The 11,560-nt window shown below is 53.8% G+C and overlaps 1 protein-coding gene across 1 annotated transcript; it reads right to left on the minus strand.

Annotated features, from left to right (window-relative positions):
- Positions 1 to 4,370: 4,370 nt before the first annotated feature.
- GZMM (granzyme M) lies at positions 4,371 to 9,965 on the minus strand. The gene is made up of 5 exons (XM_068535084.1): positions 9,888 to 9,965; positions 6,724 to 6,883; positions 5,547 to 5,682; positions 5,088 to 5,351; positions 4,371 to 4,655 (listed from the first exon to the last, which is right to left on the minus strand). Exons 1-5 carry the CDS (start codon positions 9,946 to 9,948, stop codon positions 4,503 to 4,505), a joined length of 774 nt encoding a protein of 257 aa, XP_068391185.1. The 5' UTR covers positions 9,949 to 9,965; the 3' UTR covers positions 4,371 to 4,502.
- Positions 9,966 to 11,560: the final 1,595 nt, after the last annotated feature.

Raw genomic sequence — 11,560 nt, forward strand, 5'->3', positions numbered from 1 at the left:
TCAATGCTGGAGCCCCCAAGTCCTAGGGACCACAGACGTCCCCAGTTGTGGCCCCGTGTCCCCGGGACAGAATTGCCCCAGGTGAGACCCCTGGTCTACAGGAGCGTGGAGATGTGAGCGGGGTGCTCGATGGAACACCCCATGGGAATGGTGTGGATGGCCAGGCGGGAGGACTGTCACACTCGGTGTTGAGGGAAGGACCCGGGCACAGAGCAGCATCCTCGGGGACACACAGCAGGCAGGACCCATCTCGGGGATGGGAATCCGGCGGTGGGAACCTTGCTGGGGAGGGGGCTTGGGGGGCTCCTGCTCTGTCTGGTTACACGCGGCTGTTTGCCTGGGGTGTTTGTCAAGCACCCAGCAATCCTCCTATGCCCAGAGGACGCCATCCTGAAGATTTAACTCAGTTCTGACCCTCTCTGCCCAGAGTCGGTGCAGACCCCCAGGTTACAGGCCAGCCCCACAGGTCTGCCCCCACCCCACACACCCATCCCAAGTCCACCATGTCCCCTGAGCTTCTGCCTGACCAGCTATTGGGGTTCCTGCCACCCATCTCCTCGGGTTTGATTAACTTGCTAGAGCAAACAAATGGGACCTGATTAAACTTAAAAGCTTTTGCACAGCAAAGGAAACCATCAACAAAACGAAAAGACAGCCCACAGAACGGGAGAAAATATTTGCAAACGAAGCGACCCACAAGCGATTAATCTCCAAAATATACAATCAGCTCATGTGGCTCAATATAAAAAAAAACAAACAACCCAATCGAAAAATGGGCAGAAGATCTAAATAGACATTTCTCCAAAGAAGACATACAAATGGCCAACAAGCACATGCAAAGATGCTCAACATTGCTAATTATTAGAGAAATGCAAATCAAAACTACAATGAGGTGTCACCTCACACCAGTCAGAATGGCCATCATCAAAAAGCCTATAAACAGTAAATGCTGGAGAGGGTGTGGAGAGAAGGGAACCCTCTTGCACTGCTGGTGGGAATGTAAATTGGTGCAGCCACTATGGAGAACAGTATGGAGGTTCCTTAGAAAGCTAAAAATAGAGTTGCCATATGATCCAGCAATTCCACTCCTGGGCATATATCCAGACAAAAGTATAATTTGAAAAGATACATGCACCCTTCTATTCATAACAGCACTGTTTACAATAGCCAAGACATGGAAGCAGCCTAAATGTCCATTGACAGAGGCATGGGTAAAGAAGATGTGGTACATATACGCAGTGGAATATTACTCAGCCATAAAAAGAATGAAATAATGCCATTTGCAGCAACTTGGATGCAACTAGAGATGATCATACTAAGTGAAGTAAGGCGGACAGAGAAAGACAAATACCATATGATAGCACTTATATGTGGGCTCTAAAAAGATGATACAAAATGAACTTATTTACAAAACAGAAACAGACTCACAGACATAGAAAACAAACTTATGGTTACCAAAGGGGCAAGGTGGGGGAGGATAAATTAGGAGTTTGGATTAACAGATACACACTACTATACATAAAATGGGTAATCAACCAGGACCTACTGTAGAGCACAGAGAACTCTGCTCAATATTCTGTAATAACCTATATGGGAAACGAATCTAGAAAAGAATGGATATGGGTATATGTATAACTGAGTCACTTTGCAGTACACCTGAAACTAACACGACATTATAAATCAACTCTACTCCACTATAAAATAAAAATTAAAAAAAAAAAAATTTGCTAGAGCAGCTCACGGAACTCAGGGAAGCACCCACCCCTGTTTTCCAGTTTATTCCATAGTAAAGGGCATGACCAAGGATACAGATGCGCAGATGAAAAAGCACAGAGGGTGGGTCCAGAGGGTACCCAGGGGGTGGGGTGCGCCCCCTCTCGGCCCACGTGTGGCCTGGGCTCGTCACATCTCTTTGTTCCAGAGTTTTCCTGGGGCTGGGTCTCCCGCCCCCTCCTTTCCCCGCCTCCCTACCCCAGGCTGGCAGGTGGGGCTGGAAGTGGCTTCTAGCCCCGCCCCTCAGGTTGAAAGGTGTGGTTGAAAGGGGCTCATTGACATAAACTCAGGTGTGGTTGAAAAGGGCTCATTACGAGGGTTTTAGGAGCTCTTTGCTGGGACTGGATGAGGGCCAAATGTGAATATCGCGGTTTGGTTTGTGGAAGGAAAGTCATTGGGCTGTTGTGACCTGGGTGCATTCTGTACACAGGTGACACCTCCATAAACAGTTAAATGTTAACGAGGCACTTGCCCCTCCCAGACGCATCAGTCTTGGGATGGGTTATCCAATCATGAGAAAAACATCAGAGCAAAAAAATCTCCAGAGAGGGCTGCTCTCCAAAACTCCTGACCTGTGTCCCCACCCACAACTGCCCAGGGCATCAAACGAGGCACGTCTGAGAAACCGTCACAGCCCAGAGGGGTCCCAGAGAGGCCTGAACATCTCAGGGGGGTACCCTGAGGGGTCCTGGAGCCTAGAGGACTTCAGGGGAACCCGAGGAGATGTGAATAAATTATGGGCTTCGGTTGAGAATAATGTATCAAGATTGGTTCATTGTGACACGTATCATGATAATAACCATGTCTACCAAAGGGGAAGGGACACCCGGGGACTCTGTGCTATCTTCATCGCTTTTCTGTAAATATAAAACTGTTCTGAAAAATAAAGTCTATTAAAAAAAAAAAAAGATAAAGAAGCGTTAGCAGTTTGGAAAAGAAGAGAGAGAGGTGGTCTCCGTCTTCCTCCTCCTCCTTTTCATCCTTCCTTCTCTCTGGCTCTGAAATAAAGATGGCAAGGGTTTCCTAAAGCATCTTAACACTTTGCAGGAGGCCTGGAACTCAGTCTGTGCTCAGTAGACAAGAAATGCTGCTGCCATCACCACAAAGGGGAAAAGCCCTTGCCTTCTGATGGGCAAACTCCACTTCTGGGCCCATAGCCCAGACAAGCAGATCCGGGCGGCAGGTGGGGGCCGGGAGCTGCTCCCTGGCCTGGGCTGAGGCAGTGCCGGGCTGGCTGCCTGAGCGGTGGCCTTTCCTGCTTAGAAAACCCTCAGATGAGGACGGAAGGCACCAGAGGCAGTTACTTCCTGGGAAAAAGGGTGTCGTCGACGGATGACGTGGGGCACTTTTTTCCCTTGGCGGCTTTTTGTCCCTTTAACTTCTCGCCCGCCCATGTGCTGTAGTAACTATGCAAAAGCTCCATTCAAGACAAGCCTGGGAGGGGCTGAGCGATCTTCTGGGGTCAGGGATGTGAATGCTGCAGGGCTTGGGTCGCTCACATCTGTCCTTGCTGTCGGTGCAGCAAATCCTTGAGTGAGATTTGTGCATTTCGCCGCGTCGGAGGGAGAGACAGGGCGCTACATAAGCCCTGCGATCCCGGCCGTGTCGCCACAGGGCAGTGTCTGTCTGCTGTGAGATGCAACAAAGCCAGATGGACGGACGGACGGACAGTGGACCAAGAAGCAGGCACATCACCTGCTCCTGGCAGAACCTGCATGGTGGGCACCTAGGTGTTTAGTGTGCAGTTATTTCAACGTGACTGTGTGTTTGAGGTTTTCATAGTAAAAGTAAAAGATTCTGCTGGAAAACAGCAGTTCCACAAACTGTTCAACAGAGAGTCACCACATGGCCCAGCAAGCTCTCCCTCATCGGTGCACGCCCGGGAGAACTGAAAACACACGTCCACACGCGCGCCTGTGCACCCACGGCCACAGCAGCCAGGGTGGAAACAGCCCAGGTGTCCACGGACAGGTGAGCAGATACACACACATGTCCCTCCACACCCGGGAACGTCACGCAGTAGCCCTGACCCTCGCTACAACGTGGACAGACCTTGAGAACACAATGCTCCGTGAGAGAAGCCAGACGCGGACACACAGGGTGTGATTCCATTGATGGGAAACGTCCAGAACAGGCAAATCCACAGAGAGTGGGTTGGTGGTTGTCAGGGGCTGGGGGAGGGGACGGGGTTGCTTTCGGGGTGATGGAATGTTCTGGAACTGGACAGAGGGGCGGGTTGCACAACCCTGGTAATGTACCAAAAACCACTGCATTACACACTTTTCAAAAGGGTGAACTGTATGGCATGTGAATTATATCTCAATAAAGGCGGTACCAAAATAAAAAAGAGAGGGGGAAGAAGATCCCTGGCTGCTTTCTCAGTGTCTCCCTCTGGCTCCCCAGTGCCCAGCCCACCCACTGCCAGAGGGAATCTGGCTTCGGAACCCAGTGGCCAGTGCTGCCCCCTGCCAGCGCCCCTGGGGCCCTCGCCAGCTGCTGGGCTGCCTGGGAAGCCTCAAACTTGCAACCTCTGTTTTGCATGGGGAACCCTCATCCCCCCGGCCCCCGCCGCATGAGGCAGAATCCAGGCCGGCTCATGCCATTTCCTTATTACAGTTTATTGGTCCCCTGACACATGCAGGCCACCGGCCGCCCCTCCCTGCAATCCTGCTGGCGCACAGGAGGGGAGTCGGGACATCTCTGGAGGGTCGGGTTAGGGGGGTGGGCCGCTAGTGGCCGATGATCTTCTTGATCCAGGACGTATAGGGGGCCACGGCGGTGGCCACGGGGGGTCTGAAGATGTCGGTGCAGACCTTAGAGCTGAAGGACAGGATTCCAGCCACTTGGCCTCTGCTGCACATTATGGGTCCTCCCGAGTCCCCCTGCCAAGGCAACAGAGCACCGGTCACCTCGCTGCCCGCTGCGGCGGGCGGGGGTGGGAGGCTGATTCCAGGGCAGAGACCCCTGCCCCCATCTCCCTGTGCCCTTCCTCCCCCACCTCCTTCATTCCCTCCTCCCTTCCTTTCCTTTCAACTCTCTTTGTGCCTTCTTCCCACCGCAGGGCCTTTGCACATGCTCTACCTATGCCCTGATCTTCCTGGGTGCTGGAGTTCAAACCCCAGCTCTGCCGCCGGCTATGTGACCATGGGCAACCTCTCTGTGCCTCAGTTTCTGCACTTGAAAAATGGGCTCACGCTCGTGCCAACCTTCAGGACCCCCAGGGAATGGAGGGAGCAGGGCCCGGGGAGAGTTGGGGCTTGCCCGGGTGCCCAACTGCTGGCCGATGAGGCGCCCCCCCGCCCCAGCGCCCTCACCTTGCAGGGGGCCTGGTTCTTGGAGTGGGCCGCCAGGCAGATCATGCGGGGGCTGATGCCACCGTGCCAAAACCGACTGTTGTTGCACATCTTGGCGTCCAGCACATGCATGTCCAGCTCCTGCAGCGCCCTGGCCAGCTGCCCACCCTGGTGGGTCAGACCCCAGCCAGCCACGCTGCACCGCGCTCCTGCGGCCACTGCCTGGCGTCCTCGGGGCAAGGCCAGGGGCCGGATGGTCTTGCTGGGCTTCACCTTCCCATCCAGCTACAGGGACAGAAAGGGGCAGGTGAGTGGGGGAGGGGATCCTGGGGGAGGGGACCTTGGGGGAGGGGAACACTGGGGGAGGGGCGATGAGGTAGGGGATCCTGGGGGAGGGACAGTGGGGAGGGGACCCTGGGGGAGGGGAACACCACACTGAGGGAGGGGACCTGGAACTACCATTTCTCCCACTGGCAGCACCTTAACCAGCGCGAGGTCATTCTTCAGATGGGGGGCTGGCTTGTATTCGGGGTGCAGGACCACCTCCCTGATGCGGCAGGTAAGGCCAGGGTCTCCGAGCACGTGGAGCCCCAGCACCAGCCTCAGCAGCTGTGTCCTGGGGGCACAGGGTCAGGGTGTGGGCAGCAGCCCTGCAGCCTCAGGGGCACTTGGTGTCCCGCACCCCCTCACCCGGCCTCTCTCACCCCCTCACCCGGCCTCTCTCTGCGGTCCTTCCCCTGCTCCTGCTCAGTCCGTTCTTCTCCCCACCTCCTCCAGGAAGCCTTCTCTGCTCCCACCCCTCCCCAGACTCGGCCCGGCCAGGGGATTGTGCTGTGTGTGTCTTAAAAATGCTGACCCTCCCTGCCCCCACCATCAGCCTGGGGCTCCAGACAGCGCTTATGTTATGCCTCAACATCAGTGATTTGTTCAGAGGCTGGCAGTGACCTAGCTGGGCCCATCAGTACCTATCCTCATAAACTTGCCCAAACTAGAGAGGAAGAAGCTCTTTTTACAGGACTTAAGGGGGCCCATCCTTGCCACCATGGGAGAGAGCCTGCCTGATAATGTGGCCAAGGGGCAAGACAGCAGAGTTGAGAGACAGGCAAGCTGTTTGAGCGCCTCATGGGAGCACCTGGATCAAGCCATGCCTGAAGGCTGCCTCCTCTTAGCGTTTTCAGTTACATGAACCAACAGATCCCTTTTGGTTATTTCACCCAGTTTGATCTGTGGTCTTTGTTACTGGCCAGACCAGAGGTAGGGCAGCTCTGGGATGGGTTTATTTGGTGGCTTCACAATGGCATCAGGGACCCAGGTTCCTCTCTGTGTTGGCCCTGCCACCCTCATAGACCAGCTCTGTCCACATGGCCACAGGTGGGAGATACACGCCTGGGTGTCACAAGGGGCCTGACTCTGTCCACTTGGAAGGTGCTTTGTTGTAGCAGATAAACCATCCCCAGGAATCCTCACAGCCTCATGTCACATACACACACCTAAGGACAATGTCACATACACAGGCCTCAGCAATCACTGCAGAGGGGAAGGGGACCCCCTTACGATGCTACAATTGGCTTAAATCTCTCAGGTGAGAGTGGGGACGACAGGATAGATTTGGGGACACCTGGGGGGATGGGGGGTGGGGCAGGGCAGGGTCACTCACGGATGGGTCAGGCAGTGGGCAGCTGTCAACACCCACTGCCGGTGCACGAGGACCCCTCCACACAGGTGGGAGCCGGATTTCTGCAGCGAGACCATGTATGGGTGTGAGTTGGGGGCAGCCTCTCGACCCCCAATGATGTGGGTCTCAAACGTGTTGCCTCCTGGGGATGGGGAGAGAAAAAGCCAGGTTAGGGCTGGGTGCCCCACCCCTGCCATGACCCTGCAACTCCAGCTCTGCAGCCCTGGATGGAATGTTCTGGAATTAGACTATGGGGTTGGTTGCACAACTCTGAATGCGCTGAAATTCTCTGAATTGTATCCTTTAAATGGGCAAGTTGTACAGTATGTGAATGACATCTCAATAAAGCTGCTATAAAAATTGTTCTAAAACCAATCATGAATTAAAAGGATAAAAAGTGCTCTAATGTGAATCAGCTCAAAAGCTTCCTGGGATTCCCCATCATGCTTTAAACATCTAAACTCCTCATGACCCACGAGACGCACACCAGCTGACCCTGCTTCCTTCACACTCGCCCTCACCCACTGCAGCACTTGGGTCTCCCTGCTGTTCCTCCAGGGCACGGCCCTCGTTCCCACCTCAGGGCCTTTGCATGTACTGTTCTGGAAGCCTGGAATGCATTTCCCCCAGACATTCCCAAGTCTGGCTGTCTCACTGGTATCGGCTCAAAAGTCTTCTCCTCAGAGACCTCCTCCCCTTACTCAGCTCTGTTCTCTTCCAAGCACTCACCCCACCCTGGTGTTGTATCCCACACACTTGCTCATTGCCTGTCTATTCCCACTAGCCTATGAGTGATGCAAGGACAGGCTCTGTGCCAGTCTTGTTTACAACAGGTCTAATACAATATATGCTCAGCAAATAAGGAAGCATGAGTGGATGGATAGATGGATGATGGGTGATGGGTGATGGATGGATGATGGATGGATGGATGATGGATGGATGGATGACGGATGGATGATTGAAGATGATGGATGACGGATGGATGATGGATGGATGGATGATGGATGGATGGATGACGGATGGATGATTGAAGATGATGGATGACGGATGGATGATGGATGGATGGATGGATGATGGATGATGGATGGATAGAACAAAGGAAGGAAAGACGGGAGGGAGAAAGGATACGGGTGGATGGTTGGGGCCCTATCCTGCTGGGTCACCAACTGATCACAGAACTATTGTCATCCAGCCAGGCCAGAAGAGTGGGATGCCCACCACCGCCGTCCTTCCATCTCACGCCGCCAGGTGCCGGTTCTGGCCAAGCATTCATGATCTGCGGAGGCAGGCAGCTGGGGCTCAAATTCCAGCTCCGTCACTCCCTGCTGGGCAGTCCTGGCTAGGCTGCCTCACTCTCTGGGCTGTGGTCTCCTGCCCCTGCAAGCTGGAGTTGTGTATAAGCATACGTAGCACACCCTGCCTCCTGCGTGCTGCTGGGGGGCAAACAGCCTGCATCTGCCCCACGTCCTGTGAATCCAGCTCGAGGGTGAGGTGAGGAGCACGCTCTAGCCTCAGAGCCCCAAAGTCTCCCCTCAAGACAACTACAAGGGGAAATGCTTGATTTCACTTTGGAGAAGCCCGGTGAACCTCAGCTTCTCCAAGCGGCCGAGGGGATCCACCAGGACAGGGCGAACACAGCCCCCTCCGTGGTTCCTGTGGAAACTGCACCACCGGAGCCCAGTCTGGGGACGCAGCTGACAGGCCCGCACTGGCCAGAGGACCTGGGGGACATGGAGACGCTTCCAGAGCGCAGGGACCGAGGACAGCAGGACGACGCAGTGACCCACAGAGGACCCCGTGGCGACAGTTGGAATAAGGTCTGTAGGTGAGCGGATAGATGCTGAGAATCTACCAGTCACATAAGGGGATGTCTTTGTTCTCAGAACACTTGCTGGAGCGCTTAGGGGTGAGGGGCAGCACGTCTGCAGCCCACTCTCAAAGGGCTCAGAGAAAGAATGATAAACATACCTATTTATATTTTACACACACACCCAGGGGCGGGATGTGAGCGGAGGGGATGATAAAGCAACTGGACGAGGAATTTAGGGAAGAGAAGATGGAAGTTATCTGCATGATTCCCTCGCCTTCTCTGTAAGAGCAGAATTAAGTCAAAAGGAAAAGAATGTAAAATATCTGTCCCGATGGGGCCTCTCCTCTGCCCCGAGGCCTCGCCTCGCCCTCAGGCTTCACTTAGAAGAAGTCCTAACAGCTATTGGAGATAAAACTCACAGACCCTCAATCCACCTGCTAAACTTGCAAAGCCTCCACTGCACTGAGCTGTGAGATGATCACCTCAGGAAGGGACCCCGTGCCATTAGCAACCCTCTTCACACTTTTTTTTAAAATGCTTTTTTTTGGTCTCACTTTTTAAAAAATTGAAGTATAGTTGATTTACAATGTTGTGTTAGTTTCAGGTGTACAGCAAAGTCATTCAGTTATAGATATATATTCTTTTTCAGTTTCTTTTCCGATTTTAGGTTATTATAAGATATTGGATATAGTTCCCTGTGCTAAACAGTGGGACCTTGTTGTTCATCTCTTTTATATATAGTACTGTGTATCTGTTAATCCCAAACTCCTAATTTATGCACCCCCCCTTTTTTTTTTTTTTTTTTTTCCCCCACGCCTTGAGGCTTGTGGGATCTCAGTTCCCCGACCAGGCATTGAACCCAGGCTCCGGCGGTGACAGCGCCAAGTCCGAACCAGTGGACCGCCAGGGAAGTCCCACATCCCTCCCATTTAAAAAAATTTTTATTATCTTCTCACTAGGTCATCCACGTGCCCCGCACAAAACTGTTGGGGGAAAGTGAAACTCCTTCCCTCCCTCCATGCCTCCCAGCTCTGGAGCCTCCTTCCAGAAATATTCCAGCAAAAGGGAATGGATTCTCACATACTGTCAGAAAAGAAACCCCCAGGACGGCGGGCATCCTCGGCCTTTTGCTCTTTGCTTACCCCACAATCTCTTTTCAAGGCTGTTTCAAGGAAAGCCGCCTTGTGCTTTTGGGCAGCCAACATGTCTTCAGTGGGGTCCCTTCTGAGGACGGGGGAGTTGTTTCCAGTCTCTGTTCTGATGCCCCGCGCCCTGTCTCCCACCCCCAGACCCCGGGTGCCACAGCTCTGGGCCTCAGTTTCCCCACCGCGCTCACCTGCCCACAGGGCTCCCAGGACCGCCAGCAGCAGCAGCATTGGGGATCGCGGGGCCTCCATGATGCTGGCCCCGGGCCCCCAGCGCCACCCACACCCACCCTTCCTGTGGGGGAGGTGACATTCACAGCTCTGGCTGGTTCCACCTCACTCCGAAGTGCTTCTGAAAGATACAGACTCTCTGAAGACAGAACCCCGTCACCATGATCACACCTGAAAAACTGACGAGAAACCCTCATTAGCATCTACTGTCCCATCATGTTCAAGCTCCCATCTCACACATGGTGTTTTGTGGTTTTAGTGGGATTGTCTCCTTGCCCTGTTGTCTTATTGTGGCAAAATACACACACCATAATTCACCACCTTAACCACTTCTAAGTGCACAGCTCAGCAGCACTAAGCACCTTCACACTGTCATGCAGCCATCCCCACCATCATCTCTAGAACTTTCTCAACTTCCCAAACTGAAACTGTCCCCATGAAACCCTGACTCCCCAGCCCCTCCCCCAGCCCCTGGCCCGCCCCCCCCCCCCCCCATCTACTTCCTGTCTCTGTGGATCTGACTCCCCCAGGGACCTCACGTGAGTGGAATCAGACAGCACTTGTCCTTCTGTGTCTGGCTTCTCTCACTGAGCATCACGTCCTCAAGGTTCATCCCTGTGGTAGCAGGTGTCAGAATCTCCTTCCTTTTTAAGGCTCAATAATATTCCACTGTCTGGCTAGACCACATTGTTTAGTTTTTTTGTTTTTTGTGTTTTTTTTGGCCATGCCACGGGGCTTGCGGGACCGTAGTTCCCTGACCAGGGATTGAACCCAGGCCCTCAGCAGTGAAAGCTCAGTGTCCTAACCACTGGACCGCCAGGGAATTCCCTGGACCACATTGTGTTTATCCATCATCTGTCCATGGATATCTGGGGTCTTCTAGATTTTGGCGATTTTGAAGAAAGATGGTATGAACACTCGTGTGCTATGAGTACCTGGGGGGCTCCTGCAAATCCGAGGGTCCTAGCCGGGCTCAGCTAGGTCCTCCCTCCTTCACTCCACCCCTCTCCTGGCTGCTCCCCGACACCACGTGACCCCGACCAGCCAATCAGAGCACACCCCTGGCCACAGGGTTTGGTTCAGGGCAGAGAGCCACCCTAAGCCCTAAACCAGCTCAGTGAAGACTGTGGCCCGCATTTCTTCTGGAACTTTTCAGACAGCCCTCACTCTCTGCTGGACTTGGAAAGATGTCACCCTGGGTGTGGGTGGGCCCAAGGTGAGAGGCGTCCACATGAGAATGAGGCCCACACAGAGGAAGCTGATCACACGCTCAGTGCCTGAAGCCACACAAACTTACTCTCTCACAGTTCTGGAGGCTGCAAGCAAGAAATGGGCTTCATGGGGCAAAAATCCAGGTGTGGGCTGGACTGGTTCCTCTGGGGCTCCAGGGGAGAATTATTTCCTGCCTTTTCCAGCATCTAGTGACAGAGATGCTGGGATTAGGGCATGGATGTTTTCAAGAGCTGTTATTCTGCTGACCACAGGTAGGGGGAGACAGAGTCAGGGCACAGCCAGCACCTGGCTCCAGCTGTGCCTGAAACCCCCGCCCTGTCAGTCACGGAAGACAGTGAAATTCTCCTGCGCTTGCGTCAGCGTGATGAGTCAAGCGTTTTTCCCTCTGATACCGAAAGGG

This window comes from Eschrichtius robustus, chromosome 2, assembly GCF_028021215.1.
Source record: "Eschrichtius robustus isolate mEscRob2 chromosome 2, mEscRob2.pri, whole genome shotgun sequence".
Lineage (NCBI taxonomy): Eukaryota > Metazoa > Chordata > Mammalia > Artiodactyla > Eschrichtiidae > Eschrichtius > Eschrichtius robustus.